General features: G+C 27.4%; 3 protein-coding genes across 6 annotated transcripts in view; 1 reads left to right on the top strand and 2 right to left on the bottom strand.

Moving 5' to 3' along the window:
- Positions 1–4,113: 4,113 nt before the first annotated feature.
- Positions 4,114–9,266, top strand: LOC132921222 (5-formyltetrahydrofolate cyclo-ligase). 4 transcript variants are annotated; one of them, XM_060984106.1, is made up of 7 exons: positions 4,114–4,301; positions 7,552–7,666; positions 7,747–7,789; positions 7,880–7,991; positions 8,361–8,488; positions 8,549–8,676; positions 8,745–9,266. In XM_060984106.1, exons 4-7 carry the CDS (start codon positions 7,881–7,883, stop codon positions 8,963–8,965), a joined length of 588 nt encoding a protein of 195 aa, XP_060840089.1. In that variant the 5' UTR covers positions 4,114–4,301; positions 7,552–7,666; positions 7,747–7,789; position 7,880; the 3' UTR covers positions 8,966–9,266. The 4 variants fall into 4 exon arrangements, with proteins under 4 accessions (XP_060840089.1, XP_060840092.1, XP_060840093.1 ...); XM_060984109.1 differs by lacking the exon at positions 7,552–7,666; XM_060984110.1 differs by lacking the exons at positions 4,114–4,301; positions 7,552–7,666 and adding an exon at positions 5,876–6,003.
- LOC132921220 (uncharacterized) lies at positions 4,563–5,959 on the bottom strand. Its single transcript, XM_060984104.1, has one exon. The coding sequence runs from the start codon at positions 5,957–5,959 to the stop codon at positions 4,748–4,750; it is 1,212 nt and encodes a 403-aa protein (XP_060840087.1). The 3' UTR covers positions 4,563–4,747.
- Positions 9,267–9,672: 406 nt separating the features above from the next.
- The window catches only part of LOC132921221 (uncharacterized), a 50,016-nt gene continuing 44,822 nt past the window's right edge, over positions 9,673–14,866 (bottom strand). Inside the window, exon 4 of the mRNA XM_060984105.1 lies at positions 9,673–10,219. Within this exon, the coding sequence (XP_060840088.1) occupies positions 10,013–10,219 (207 nt within the window). The 3' untranslated portion in view covers positions 9,673–10,012. The remainder of the gene's footprint in view (positions 10,220–14,866) is intronic.

Here is a 14,866-nt window from a genome sequence, read left to right on the forward strand (position 1 = left end):
AAGTAGCAGGACCTCAAGATGGTCATAAATGCACAAATAATAAGTAACTATGTAAATGTTAGTAAATATTAAAATGTAAGTACCTATACGTGAGTTCTGTACAACAGTTCGGGAGTAAAATTGTTTTAAAACTCGCATGTCTATACCACATGATAATATATTCCCCGTAAATTACAGCGTAATATTATCATATAAATTAAAATATTATAAAATATTATTTAATATTATTTATAAATGGTAAATGGATAATGGACAATACGAATCGTGGACATTTTTCCCCAGGACAATTTCCCCTTGGTTATGATAAGCATGGTAGGACATTTTTCACCCGTAAATTTTTTGATGCGGACATTTCCCCCCCCTCCTTATTAAAAAAAACTATTTAAAACATGTATTTAAAATAAGTATTAAAATAATCACAATATATTTTCCTATTTTTTAGAGAATATTTGTATGGTTTAAAGGCATTTAAGCGCATTTAAATCCTGTCCTTAGTAATAACATTTGGTATATTTTTCTCTAAAACGAATTTAGTACTATATCATATTATCATATTATTATATATAAATATAACTTGAATTGTTAGTTTATTGCACGGAATAGAACTGTATCAGTTAACAAATAATAATATCTTAATATCTTTGACAATTAATAATACGTATAATCTTATATTGTACCTACACTTCAAATAAAAATTTCACTGAGTAATTAACTGCCTACCCTGCGTATCCCATGTGCACCCACTAAACAGGCACGCTTAGAAAAGCACATGTGAGTATGTGACTATGTGAGTCCATTACTATAGGAACCACTGGGAAACTTGATATAGATATGGCCCACTTAGTAATAATAAAGGATCACACGTTAAAATTATCATTTATTGGTATAGCATCAGCAAAATTACCTACCTATTCGTTACATTATACGTCAAAACTATAAAAATATATCCATTATTCTGCAAATCAAAAACATTTTTTACCTGTAAAATCAGTTTACAGATGTTAATAATTTCGTTATAATTTAAAAATATTATTCGCAAGAACTTATAACAATTAAAACGTTTATGTATATTGTTATTATTATTTATATTGTATATTATTTCGAGTTACGCGGGGCACCATGCCACCATATGAGGATGAGAAGGTAAATTGGCTTACATCCCAAAAATATCTGGTTATTATTATGTATTAATTAATTTGGCCTACAAAATTTTTTAAAATGAGCGAGTGTACTAAAATTTTATATTATTTCTTTATTCTCAATTGATTTTTCAATGCCACAACTTTCACATAATTTAATCTATAGTATCTCTAGATAATTCAGAATTCAGTTTGGTATTTTTTTTACATTATTTTTTTTTCTCATTGTCTGATCTATTTTTTTTTTTATATATATATGATTAGAAGTTTAAATAAAAATGTATGCTCTATTTTTGTTTTTATTATTATTTTTAAAAAAGTAATATAATTATTTACGAATAGTAATTATATATTATATATAATGAGATATACGTATTATCAGCAATAATATTACGAACGCACTTGGGATAAACCAAACTTATTAGTGATATTATAGCGAATGCACTTGGGTCTTTGGGCTAATAAAAAGATACAATAAAGATAACATTAAAGTTAATTAAATTCATTTGTGCGCAAGTAAGCAATCCACAAGTAGCCAATCAACGATGGATTAAAGTTGACGCTCGGGTGCTTCCATATCTAGTGTTGGTTTGTAAAAAGTATGTGGTTCAGAGTTTTGTTTGAGCATCTATATAGTTATTTTATTTTTACGGGTAATATTTTCGATATAATGAGAAATAGATATAATTTTTAGTTTAATTTACAAAACTACCCATTTCTACATTAGTATTGAATATATGTAAATAGTTATACCATATACTGTATAAGCACAACTTCAATAAAAAATAATACTTAGGATCCTTAAGGGCATTTTAATTTAAATCATAATTATTGATGTGAATGCGATTATTTTGAGATAAAATATTATTATTGTTTAACAAATTAATTTATCATTCTTCTATAACCTTCAAATTTTGATTTATACTTGTAATATAGTATTTTCGGATACAATCGGATAAAATATAATTTAGATTTTTCATTCAATATTTGCTTATTAATCGGTGAAACTTGGTTTAATTAATAATAATACTCTCAATACTCTGATGTCTGATGTTGAGGTGTTTTTGGTTTTTTTATAAGCAGAGATTTTAATACATACCTTAACACAAAAAATATTGGAGGATGCTAATTTTAATTTTTTTTTTTAAATTAGCGTATGCTAATATTCCTTAAGCGTTTGAGTTACAAATTTACGATGAGTATTATCAGGCACGTAAACAAAAAAAAATTTCAGGGAGGGGGGATTTACAAAATATAGCAATACAAATTGTACCGCACATAATAAAACAATTTTTTCCTTCTTACTCGAAATTATTTCGGGGAGGGGGGGGTGAACTCCAACTCCTCTCTGTATACGTGCCTGAGTATTATAATTAGTAATGTATAATATATGAAAAGAATTAATAAAATATACTTCAAATCGGCTATGATCCAAAACAGACTCCGTGATCTGATATTTTTTTATTTTAATGGATACTGGATACAGTCATGAAGATAAACAGTAATAAAATAATATAACTAGGCTTGTGAATTTGTAGGAATGATTTTTTTTTTTTTATGATTGTGAAACGTAGCTTTGTTATTACCTACATAATTTGAATTATGTAACAACAAATTCATTTATGAAATTTTTATTTTGTATTTTTTGACGTTTATAATTTTTTAGTTCATTTTCTGGTAATTTTAATTACATTGTCAATTAATATCTTTGAAAACCTTTAAAAAAAATTTAAAAAATGTTTCAAACGAATAGCATTATTAAAGAATCAATCAACTTTTTTATTAAATAAATAAATGTTTATGAATATAATATATTAATATCAATAATCAATAATATAAATATAAAAATTAAATTAAAAAACATTTGAAGTGCATTTTATACTATAATTTTTGGTATTTTAAGTGCATATTTCATTGCATTTTTTAAGATTTTCTAGTGCATTAAATTCACAGGACTAATAATATAACTGTTCTTATTTTATAATGACGATAGAGGGAGCTTTTAATCTATAGTTTACTTACTTTGAACTTTGGTTTTCTAATTCTCTAGCTTATCATCTAAGATCAGTATGATCTAATTATTAAATTCTAGTTACAGCCATTCACGTGATTCGTGTTATTTTTTAAATACTAAAGTTTATTATCTCAATGACTTATGTACAAAATTAATATATAATGTTTAGATTGATTTTATGTTCAATAACAATTAATATTAATAATAATAACATTAGTTTTATATTCTATAAAACTGTGTTCTTCTTCACTTTCTCAGCATCATCATAGCACAATAAAATGTATTATTGGTCTTAAAGTTATGACTGTTGTTAAATACCATTGCGATTCTCATTTCTCATCATAGCATAAGTATACTGCTTTTAATAATTTTAAACCTGTTGGTTTTCGGTTAAATAAGCTGAATAAATAAATAATAATAAATAATATTATACAGTTCAAATATTTAATAATAATCATTTATTGTAGTCTTAAAATATATTATATTGTACCTATAACGGCTATAACCAGATTGATTAAGTATATTTAATCAATGCTATATAACTTGTATTTATAAATCAGATTATTTGGCTAATGTCTATTATAATAAGTACCCATCTAGCTAGAAACAGTAGAAACATAATAATAAAATATAATAATACTGTTAGTCGTACTTCTGGAACACCGAGACAATACAGACGATTAGTGTTACGGTTACGTCACCATTAATGTTATTAATCCTTATCAAAAATTCCAATTGGATAATTTAATTCAAATATAGAAATGTTATTTAGAAGTATATATTTAAAAAAATGGTTAATAATAAATAATAACTATACTTAACAAGGCAAAATTATAACTAAATTATTAATTTAAACAATATTATTATTTATTATGTTATAATTCAATACAACTTTATATTTGTTTGGATTCAACCAACTCATTGATAAGAAATAAGTATGACCACGTATGACGTATATTAGGACTGTAAATAGTAAATAAACTGACATAACAATATTTATTTAATTTGTCATGCCGTCATGGCATATGGCAGTAGTAAAGTGATAGTGACAGCACAAACGATTTTGCATTTTTTGTCTTGTGAACTGCTTACATTTTTTAAAAAATATTGCACATACTACAACATGAAATGAAAACCTAAAATAACAAGTAAACATATTATAACATCTTATTCTTATCATTTATTTGTTAGTAACATAACTCATACTATTACCTGATATTTTTTATAGTAATAACTGTGTGATGTGTATATAACATAATTATCAACATTTATTAACAACATATTTTCAAAATTTATAATTTAATATAAGAAAACACATACCATTCTAAATATTTATCCTAGTATAAACAATTAAGTGAGTCTCACTTAGAAACTTTTATTTAATTCACATAACAAACAAAACAAAAATATACATTTTTTTCTTTTACATTGTGCTTTTATTAGGAAATTCACATTTATAGTTAATACTATACATAACTACAAAATTATATTAGTGATATTAATGTTAATTACATCAAACAATTATAATTAAATTTATATGTACAATTTAATAAAAACGTCAATCATATGGAATTAATTTGTTCTTTTTTAAATTTTATGAATTTTTGTTACTACAAGAGCGTCTTCCTAATGATTGTATTTCTGGAGATTGTTGAACAACTAATAGATCAGATGTTACTCTATTACGTATTTTACCTTTAAGTTTGTTATTTGCTTCATTTTTATTCTGTATCAAATTTTTGGACTTTGTTTCTATTGAAGATGAAAATTGCTTTTCATTTTTTAGACGTTCAATTTTTACTTCTGGTAAAATCAGATCAACGTTATGACCAAATTTTAGACATGCTTTTTCTAATGCAAGTTTTGATTTCTGGTCTTCATCACTAGAGCGCAAGTTTGATTTTCTACTAATAGTTTCAGGTGTAACAGAACGGTTTGATGTTCTACCTCTCAACATTTCTGGAGTTACTGACCTAGACGAACTATCTGAAATAGTTAAATCTGTAAAATTATATTTATAATTCTTACACTGTTTACTATTATCAGAACTAAAACTTGATTCTGATACATTTCTACTTTTTCTTTTTCGACCTCTAAAACTTGATATTGTCTCAATCTTCTCTATATCTTTAGACTGATTTGATATCATTTTATTTAGTTGTTTCAAGTCTTTTAACTTATTTTTTTCATCAGATTTACTATTTTCTAGTTTGTCATTTGTGCGCAATGATCTTCTAGTACATGGACCATCATCAGAACGCTCTTCGCTTGTTTTAACTGAAGAGCTATCTAATGTTGAAGGAATCGTCTCATTGAGACCTTCCTTTGAGTCTACAGAAGACATAGAATTAGACTTAGATCTTGTTTTACCACTCCAATTTAATGATTTTTTCTTATTAACTTCATCATTTAGACTTTTTTTTTCCAGTTTTTTAATTTTTTCTCCTTCTTCAGCAATTAACTGGTCAAATTCTTCTGGTAAGATAAAATCTTTCATACTAGTATCAAAACTGATATGTTCTATAATATCAGCAGCATTAAGATCCCATTTAGTTGCCAAATAATCCCATATAACCCCATTTGGTAGATCAATATTGTATTGTTTTTTTAGTTTTTCTTTTAAAAGAAATATACTTAAGTGTTTGTTAATTCCACAAGGCTTCAAACGTCTCATATTTATTAACAGACACTTCTGAAGACCTACAGTCCATTCAAAATCTTTAATTGATTCTGAATCAACAAGATCACTGTTGTCTGTTGCTGAACAATTTGTCACGTCTGATTTGGATGGCGATTGATTTGACATGACTGGAAAAAATTATGGTTGTTATGTGAATAATGATTCCAGAGGTATAAAATATTTAAATGTCTGTACTCAAATATTCATATTTATTTTTAAGTATTTGAATTACTTTTTAAATGTATTTGACTATTATAATTATATAACTATTATTAATACTTTTTTTCAATGATATTTTACTTACTTTCTCAATTACTTTATAAAAGTGTTCTTTTCAACCCTGTAGGTGGTTGTGGTCAAACCACCATTCGAGTAGGTAACAATAATACCACCACTCGAAAAAACAACAATATCGCAGGCGCCGTTTTGTCGGAGTTGGTGTAATCACTAATAGTGTTATGAATGGGACCGTCCCAAGTTATTTTTGTATTCCCATTTTGCTGTTTACAGTTGTCCCTTTCATCCGTCGCAAAACACTGTCACTTCGTACGTTTTTAGCTTTCGTAATTGCAAGACTACAACTTTCAGTAAGCTTTTTAACATTCACCACGGTTAAGAATTTTAAGATAGTACTATCTTAAACTGCAGTCTATAAGTACAACACTGTCCACTGCAATTTAACTGTATACAATTCTAAATTCGGTGTTATAGTCCAAGCAACTAACTGTATGACGTATGTATGTTCATGTTGTTTAACTAATCACTATTGTTCTGTGCAATCACGTTATCACTGACTGCGTCGAAAACTTCTGGTCTATGGCAACAACCAACCAACCAACGCGTCTTATAACCTAAAATTAATTTTGTTTTTGGCGCGAACGCACTATGTAGTACGTTTTCAAATTCAAACTACTCGATTGTATAAAAAATGTGGTATGCGTGCCGCCGAGTACATGGTACCCTGCCAGTTGTTGCCAGTTTGAGTGTGTACCATATCTAATCATCAATTGTGTCTACAAAATTAATATGAACAATTTCAAAAAAAAATCCTTTAACCACCACAGTAATATGTGGTACGGTACGTATTTACTTCCGACCGAAGAAACACAAGAACTACAATAGTTGCCTTCCGTGCGCTAGTCGCACTCGACGCGTAAATTTCACGTTCGGTATATCTGTACACCACAGAACTATACACTTGCAAGTTGCAATCACTGTCCGCTATTAACTGAATTTGCTCTGTGGGTTCACGTGAATAGGTATCTATCCTACTTCCTATACTTCTGTCAGATTAACTACTAATAAAGAACCGAATTGGAAATAGACGAAGATTAATCGTTGACTCCGCCGTCCTGACCTAAAAAACTAAAGAGTAGACAACAGGCTTGAAGGCTAAAACTTTATAAACTTTTAATGACTAGAAAAAAGAAATTACCAACTAAGAAATTATAGTGAAGTAATAGCAGTGGCTAATGGCTATTGTAGCAATGTAGTAATGTAGATACTATTGTTTATAAAAAAATTAGCGTCTTATGTTCAATGTCTATAATTAAATATTTAAATATTTAAATAATACATTACTCAATTATTATACTCATTCTCATCACTACAGTCTAGCCAATATATATACCTATTATACATATTTATAAATTTATGATTCATATATTTTTAATCAAATTAAATTATTATCGAATATCAATTATAATTTTATATCATAGCTGCTGGCTGCAGCTGTAGTGCTGTACTCTGGGTAATCATTTCCTAATTATTATGTTTGCCACATACCTGTCAGCTGTCTGTAATGGTACCTATTTATGTTACTGTAAAGTGTTGGTAGGTATTCAAATGAATATCTGAAGATAAGACCTGGGTTCTTACTTATTATGTTATGTATTTTTTTATTTATTTTACAGATAGAAAAATTAGTTGACTGTTAACTTCAGATTTTCACATCAAGTACGTAGTTATCCCTTTTAATCTTAACAGTTTAGCATTAGTAGCAGAATTGTTTTCATAATTTGAAGTTTCATTAATTACTAAGAACAGAATGGAGCTAGTAAAGGTTGCTAAAAAAAATTTACGAATTAACTTAAAAAAAAACCTGTCACTTATGACTGCTAATGAAATCACTGAACAATCAAAAATCATAACTAACAAAGTAAGTTATATTATATGAGGAATAAACATGCCTTGAATTATTTAATTATAATGTTATCTTAGAACTTATTTAATTTTATTAGATTTTTCATACTTCATTATTTGTTTTATTGATTATGATATTAATCAATTCAGTTCATTTTTCATATTATATAACAGTGATATTGAATTATTTACATTATTATAATATCTAGGATAACTGAATTATTTATATTTTAAGCATGCTATGTTTAAGTCGAATAGTTAAAAGAATTGGATTAATACTATACATATATTAATATATTATTGACTATAATTATTTTACAATTAAAAATTGTGAATAATTATATAAATTGTAATTTAAAAAAAGCTATGATTGTCATATTTTCAGTTGTTATCTCATCCAGCATATAAAAGAAGCAACAGAGTGTCAATATACCTCAGTATGGATTCTGAAGTGCAAACATATAGTATTGTTAAAAATATTTTTGACTCAGGAAAAATATGTTTTATTCCAAAGTATGTCAATACTTTTTTTAAACATCTGTAACGTATTTTCAGTTAATAGTTTGATTTTAGGTACAAAAAATCTGAAATGTCTATGGTAAAGATAAAATCATTAGATGAACTCAATAGTTTGCCAAAAACCAAATGGAATATATCACAACCAGCTGATGATGATGTGCATGAGGATGCATTGGCAACAGGTAGGTTACTTTATTCAATTGTGCCCAATATGTATTTGAATAATAAAATATTTTTGTTGGATGTTTAGGTGGTTTGGATTTAATAATAGTGCCAGGCTTAGGTTTCACCACTGATGGTAAACGTTTAGGACGAGGAAAAGGTTATTATGATCGATGCATAACTGAATATAAGAACAAATATCCATTGAATAATTTGAAAACCATTGGATTAGCATTCAGTGAACAAATATGTGAAGACATACCTACTAATCAACAAGATAGTTTGATAGACTTTTTAGTTTATCCTTAATTATAATAATCAATTATATGTATAGCACTATGTATAAAATGATAATTTATGTTTTAATTTTATGAAATTTTTAGAATTTTAAGTATTTAATTGATGGTGATCAATATTTTTATACATTTCCACTTAATTAGTTACAATGTTTTTATCTAAAATAAATTAATTTAATATTACATTTTATACTTTGACACATATTTAAATGTTTATTATATTATGTTTTTTATTATAAATTATTATTGTTACATTTAATTTAAAATACATTTATTTTAAAAGCTAATCAATAAACTAATAATTATTGTAGAGATATGTAACATATAGTGTATACAAATATTATCAAGTATAAATTTTTTTTAAATTGTATACTAGCAACATTCTTAAATTATAAATATCTAGTTCTAGTATTTAATGAGCATACATATATTACAAATATCATATGGCTATAAATTATTATAATCAGTAGTCACAAATTAAATTAATGCTATATTTTTATATTATTTGAAAATTTACAAAATTAAAAATAAGTTCTACATTCAAATATTATAGTATGTCTGAACAAAATAAATATTTAAAATATGAACACATCAGTAATCATTAATTTTAACTGATGACCCATTATAACTTAAGTATTAATGCAATAGGAGATGATATATATTGTTTAAAACTAAAATACTAAATATATTTTTTGGATTTATTAATAAAAAACAAGGAGATGCTGTGATATGATAATGTATAATATATAAATTATATAATATATTTTATGGATATATGTATAAATATTATAACTAAAATTTATAAGTTACAACTGATAACCATGCTATTTTCACAGTACGTTTGTGGAATGTCACAAATATTTGTACAATGTGATTTAATGTACGTACAAACGGTATGAGAATTTATTAACAATGATCATGTATTAATAAATAATAATAATTTTATATTTAACGATACAATAACAATAATAATAATAATCAATACGTATATCGTGTATTATAAATAATATTATTATTGTTATTACGTTATTTGAGAGACGAGAGTTAGAATACGATGTCATCAGAGAGAGCCGAACATTTTTTGTCCCCTGGTTAGCGTGAGGCTCACGGTGACCACGGACACGAGGAACATGATCAGACCCACGCACGCGGTGATGAAGCGACACCAACACCTATGCTTCTTCCCCACTTTGATCTTCTGCATCAACTTTTCGGCTTGTTGCGTGTCCAACGTGAATTGCAGTCCGCGTAACATGGCGCCGCAATCCTAAAAAGACAAGAAAAATGATTAGGAACTTTTATGTATAAAGTGGCGTTTATAGATATGTGGCTATACTGACAGTATGGTATTAACTATTATAGTTAAGCTAAAACGGGAAGGGAAAATAAATAATATTAAATAAAATGGTCGTCCAGACGCTCAATTCAATTATTATGTAGGTATATTGTTATGAAAATATGAAATTATGTGGATAACATAGGTAAGTACATACGTTTAAAAAAAAAAATCGCCCAAACGTGTTTTAATTATATCAAATTGCTCGGAACAGTATATATTATCTACCTTTCAGGCAATTTTGAATCTCGAAATAATATAATCGTTCGATCGCCAAAATTCTAGTGAGTGTCGAGCATACCATTTGTAATAGTAATACAAAATAATACAATTTAAATATAGCTACCTATAATAGTATATATTATATTATTATGTATGTCGATGCGTTCCGCCGTTCACTACACAAGGACCAAGTGTTTAGGTTAATCAAACGGCGATAGTAGTAGGTATAGGTATGCAATATACATGCATAGATGTATTATTAAATAACTATCGAAACCACATCGAAAGTACTATACGTCAAGTCGAAGAAACGATTACGGAACCCTAAATGTATTGTAAAAGTCGAATTTATATTAATATATTTGAATTAACCCTGACTCCTGGGTACTTTGGTTTTATACTTCGTCTGTTCGTCAAGTGAGTACCTATCCATGTCGTGGTAAACGACTCGAATGATAGCACTACCTAGGTATATGATAGTTTTTCTTTTTACTGTACCTATAATAATATACTCGTATGGTTCTCAGTTCTCACGGTTATTCTTTATGTAATGTACTGTAAACTATATAAAAATAATATAGGTATAAGGATCTGGTTGATATATTAGACACCTAAATAATATCGCGGCTATTGTAATGAGATTATATTGACATCAAGAACTCAAGAACTTATATCTAAGTTATAAGACTGTGTTGAGTAGAAGTGATTTATCGTGTGATATTGATTATTGGCCAACTAAAATATCGTATGAATTATTTTGAAATAGCAAAATAGGTTATTGGTATTATGCATATTGTAATAGCTATATATCTATAAGATATAACGACTAAACATTATACAAGTGTACTATAATTATGAGTTTAATTGACTTGTAAATTGTAATACTCGTAGTAGAAGATTTAATTGTTTATATATAACACATATTATACGTATATATTTTTTTAAGAAGTACAGATTGCCATAGACATATTATATAATTAGCTTATTTTTCAAATCATAATATAGTGCTAGCGCATGTCTAGTTGCTTTATAGCGCTGTACGCCTCGAGCTCTGCTCCAATAAATAGAATAGGTAGATAAAATAAAATTGATAGTTTATTCTAATAATAGGTAATATTTACATTTAAGTCATTTAACAAATTCAAAATTTTCTTTGACTATTTTTAATAATTACTAAATACACATTTAAGTAAGTAATAAAGTATTTACAATATAGTAGTATTACCTACATGACAGTCTTTACAATTGTATGCACTATGCTGCAGTATCTGGTAATAATACACTAAATTACTAATACTACTATCTACTATACACCATAGGTAGAAATGGTAGAATAATTATACACATATATACTCAGATGTCAGAACAGAATTTAATACTTTATTTTACATAATTTTACGCGTTGATTTGTGAAGTAAATAGGTAGGTATATAATTTGTATGAAATATAAATACCCATAAAAATAAGTTACATTTATTAAATATGTATATAATTTTTTTATAATATTATTAAAGACTCGCAAAAAATAATTTTTTATAATATTAATAATACTTTAGTTGTAGGTGCTCATTAGCACTTAAATGGATATTTTGCATTATGTGGCATATTGTTTTCCCGATTTCATTCTAAGAACATTGTTTAATAAAACGTGTCCTTCTAAAAGTGTCATTAATATTTTATCATTTTATGTATAATCATGTGGACAAATAATAAATTATATACAAGTGGACTGTATATATAATGTATATATTCTATTTCCTGTGATAAATATTTAAGGCGTTTGGTACCGGTTCTGCAGTCCCGTATTGTGAATTCATGTATGTATATTATTAATGTATATTGTATAAACAGTTGTTCGTCTTGATCGCGTGAACACTTTTCATTGTTATATAATTTTATTTAAATATTTCAACAAAAAAAAAAAATGGTTTTTATATAAAATCTAAAAATGTAATTATTATTACAACAGATTACAGGATTAGGTAGTATTTAGTTGAGTAATGCGTGTAAACAATAGTTAATCTGATAGTTTTAGTAAAACCTAAATATTATTATAATTTATAAAATACGTTTAATGAAAACTGAAGTACACCGTGTAGTGTGTATACCGTACAAGTCATTGTTTTTAAAGTAATTTTTATAAACTTGTAAGATAGATGAGAATTTAACGTTTGAAATAAATATACAAGACATGTCTAGTAAAATGGCAAGCAATATGTGTACATAGATATATGCTGTTTCAAATTGCAAAAATGTATTAAAAAAATAAAAATGTTTTCATCACAAACCGATGTTATTGAAAAAATAAATATAGAGAATAACTTTCACTGTGATTAGACGTTTTTATTTCCTTCCATAACTTAAATACAATAATCTAATACCTATAAAATTTAAAAAAAAAATATTAAGTTTACAAAATCTTTATGCGTTGCAACAAATTAATTATTTCAAATCTATTCATGCAGTCGAAAAAAATAAAACCACCAAATCACAGATAATGTTCATTATCTAGTGACTAGTGTACCTATTTACTGTTTTAAATAATATAATTTAACCGAGTGCCGGTTTTTTTGTTGACTTATTTTGAGATTTTATACATAAATTACGCATTTATGACATAATTCTTTTGATGTACTAATGTATACGTAGTATATGTATACCTTTATGGGCTTTATGTATACTATGCATATGCGCGACTTGCATTTATATATAAATAAACTCGAATAAAAATGAATACGTGCACGTACACGACCACCTATATTATATTATTGCCTAATATTTTGCTCTACACCGAGCGACGTGCTGAAAACTATATACGCGTATCTTATTCATAAGAGCTAATCTTAGCCGCACGCAGACCACGGGCCGATTTTGATATTCGACGATACTAGTATAATATATAGTAAAAAATATTATATTGGATTCGTAAAAATATGAGAAAACGGAAACAAAATAGAGAATAACCCATTCTTACGCTGTACCTACGCGATATTATTTTTTTCCAAATAAAATACCCGTTTACGCCAGAGCTGCATATGTTTAGCGTCAATCACGTCTCGCATCATATAATAGCGTTTACACTCGATGTAATAATACGACTATATATACGAGTATAGTTGATACAATGCACGTAACTCAGTAACTGCCGCACGTGGTCTTGTGGGTGTGCTACAACAGTCCGCTAGAATATTATTACCTATTACCTATATATACACGATCTAGCCGGTCTAGGCACTTACATTCATGTCTATCTGAAAAAATCACACATAGGTACGCGTACACGCACGCACGTCAAATTTTGTAAATCATATGACATATCCCAGTGGCGATCCTTTAACCAAAGAATAACATTCATTGTTTAAATGATTAAATACATGTTTTTAAAAACAATTTTATTGATTAAAAAAACTTTCCATAGTTTATGAAGTCATTATTCGTATAACAACGTTTTAACTAATAATGAATTTTACGATTTTTAAGTTTTTTTTATCTTTCGAGCGACAAATTTACAACATATTATATCTATAAATAGTTTTAATAATTTTAATTTTTGATTTCGTACTCCAAACAGACTACATTTATAATGATATACGATATATAATGTTGTTTTGTTTCGTCTTTCAAAGCCGTGTTCACTGTTAAAATGAATCACTCTGCAGTTAACCTATTAAGTCGATTTTCGGAAGGAGCGTGCGTGTGCAAAATGCGCCGCGAGAATGCGCAGACGACGAACAAAGGCGACTATAAAATATTATTATATTATATTATATTGTTGTACAACGCGTTTGTTCGCATATTACGTAAAATCGGTTTTATATACCTACGTTTTATACACGCGCCTGTATATAGCGAGGGTGCCGAGACCGTGTTATATCGTCAAGGTCATCCGGAAAAAGCGGTCGCGATCGCGGTCGACATGGTGAAAGCGGACTCGAGAAAGCAAACGGGAGGATTTTCGTAGAGGGATTTTGTGGTCATGTGGTACATGCATCACGATAAATGCGTTCAAGTATATTATGATAGGTATGTGGGGAAAGACGCCACTTATTTTCCCTGACGATCATGCGTTTTTGCTCTAGGTACTTTTCATAAAAACGCAGGAGCACACAGTTTGAATTTTGAACTCAGTTTTTCAGAAATACTTTTTCGGTACTCGTCAAAACATTGTACCTATATATAACATAGGCTGTAACTGATACTTTCTTTTTATTTTAGTATTAACTATGGGCGAGTAATTTATAGGTACCTATAATACTTATATCACTCGCAAAATATTACATCAAAATTTAAATATACTCAAAACATATTGCAGGTGCAATTATAATAATCGATAATTTATAATTATTGATTGTAAAT

This window comes from Rhopalosiphum padi, chromosome 2, assembly GCF_020882245.1.
Source record: "Rhopalosiphum padi isolate XX-2018 chromosome 2, ASM2088224v1, whole genome shotgun sequence".
NCBI lineage: Eukaryota > Metazoa > Arthropoda > Insecta > Hemiptera > Aphididae > Rhopalosiphum > Rhopalosiphum padi.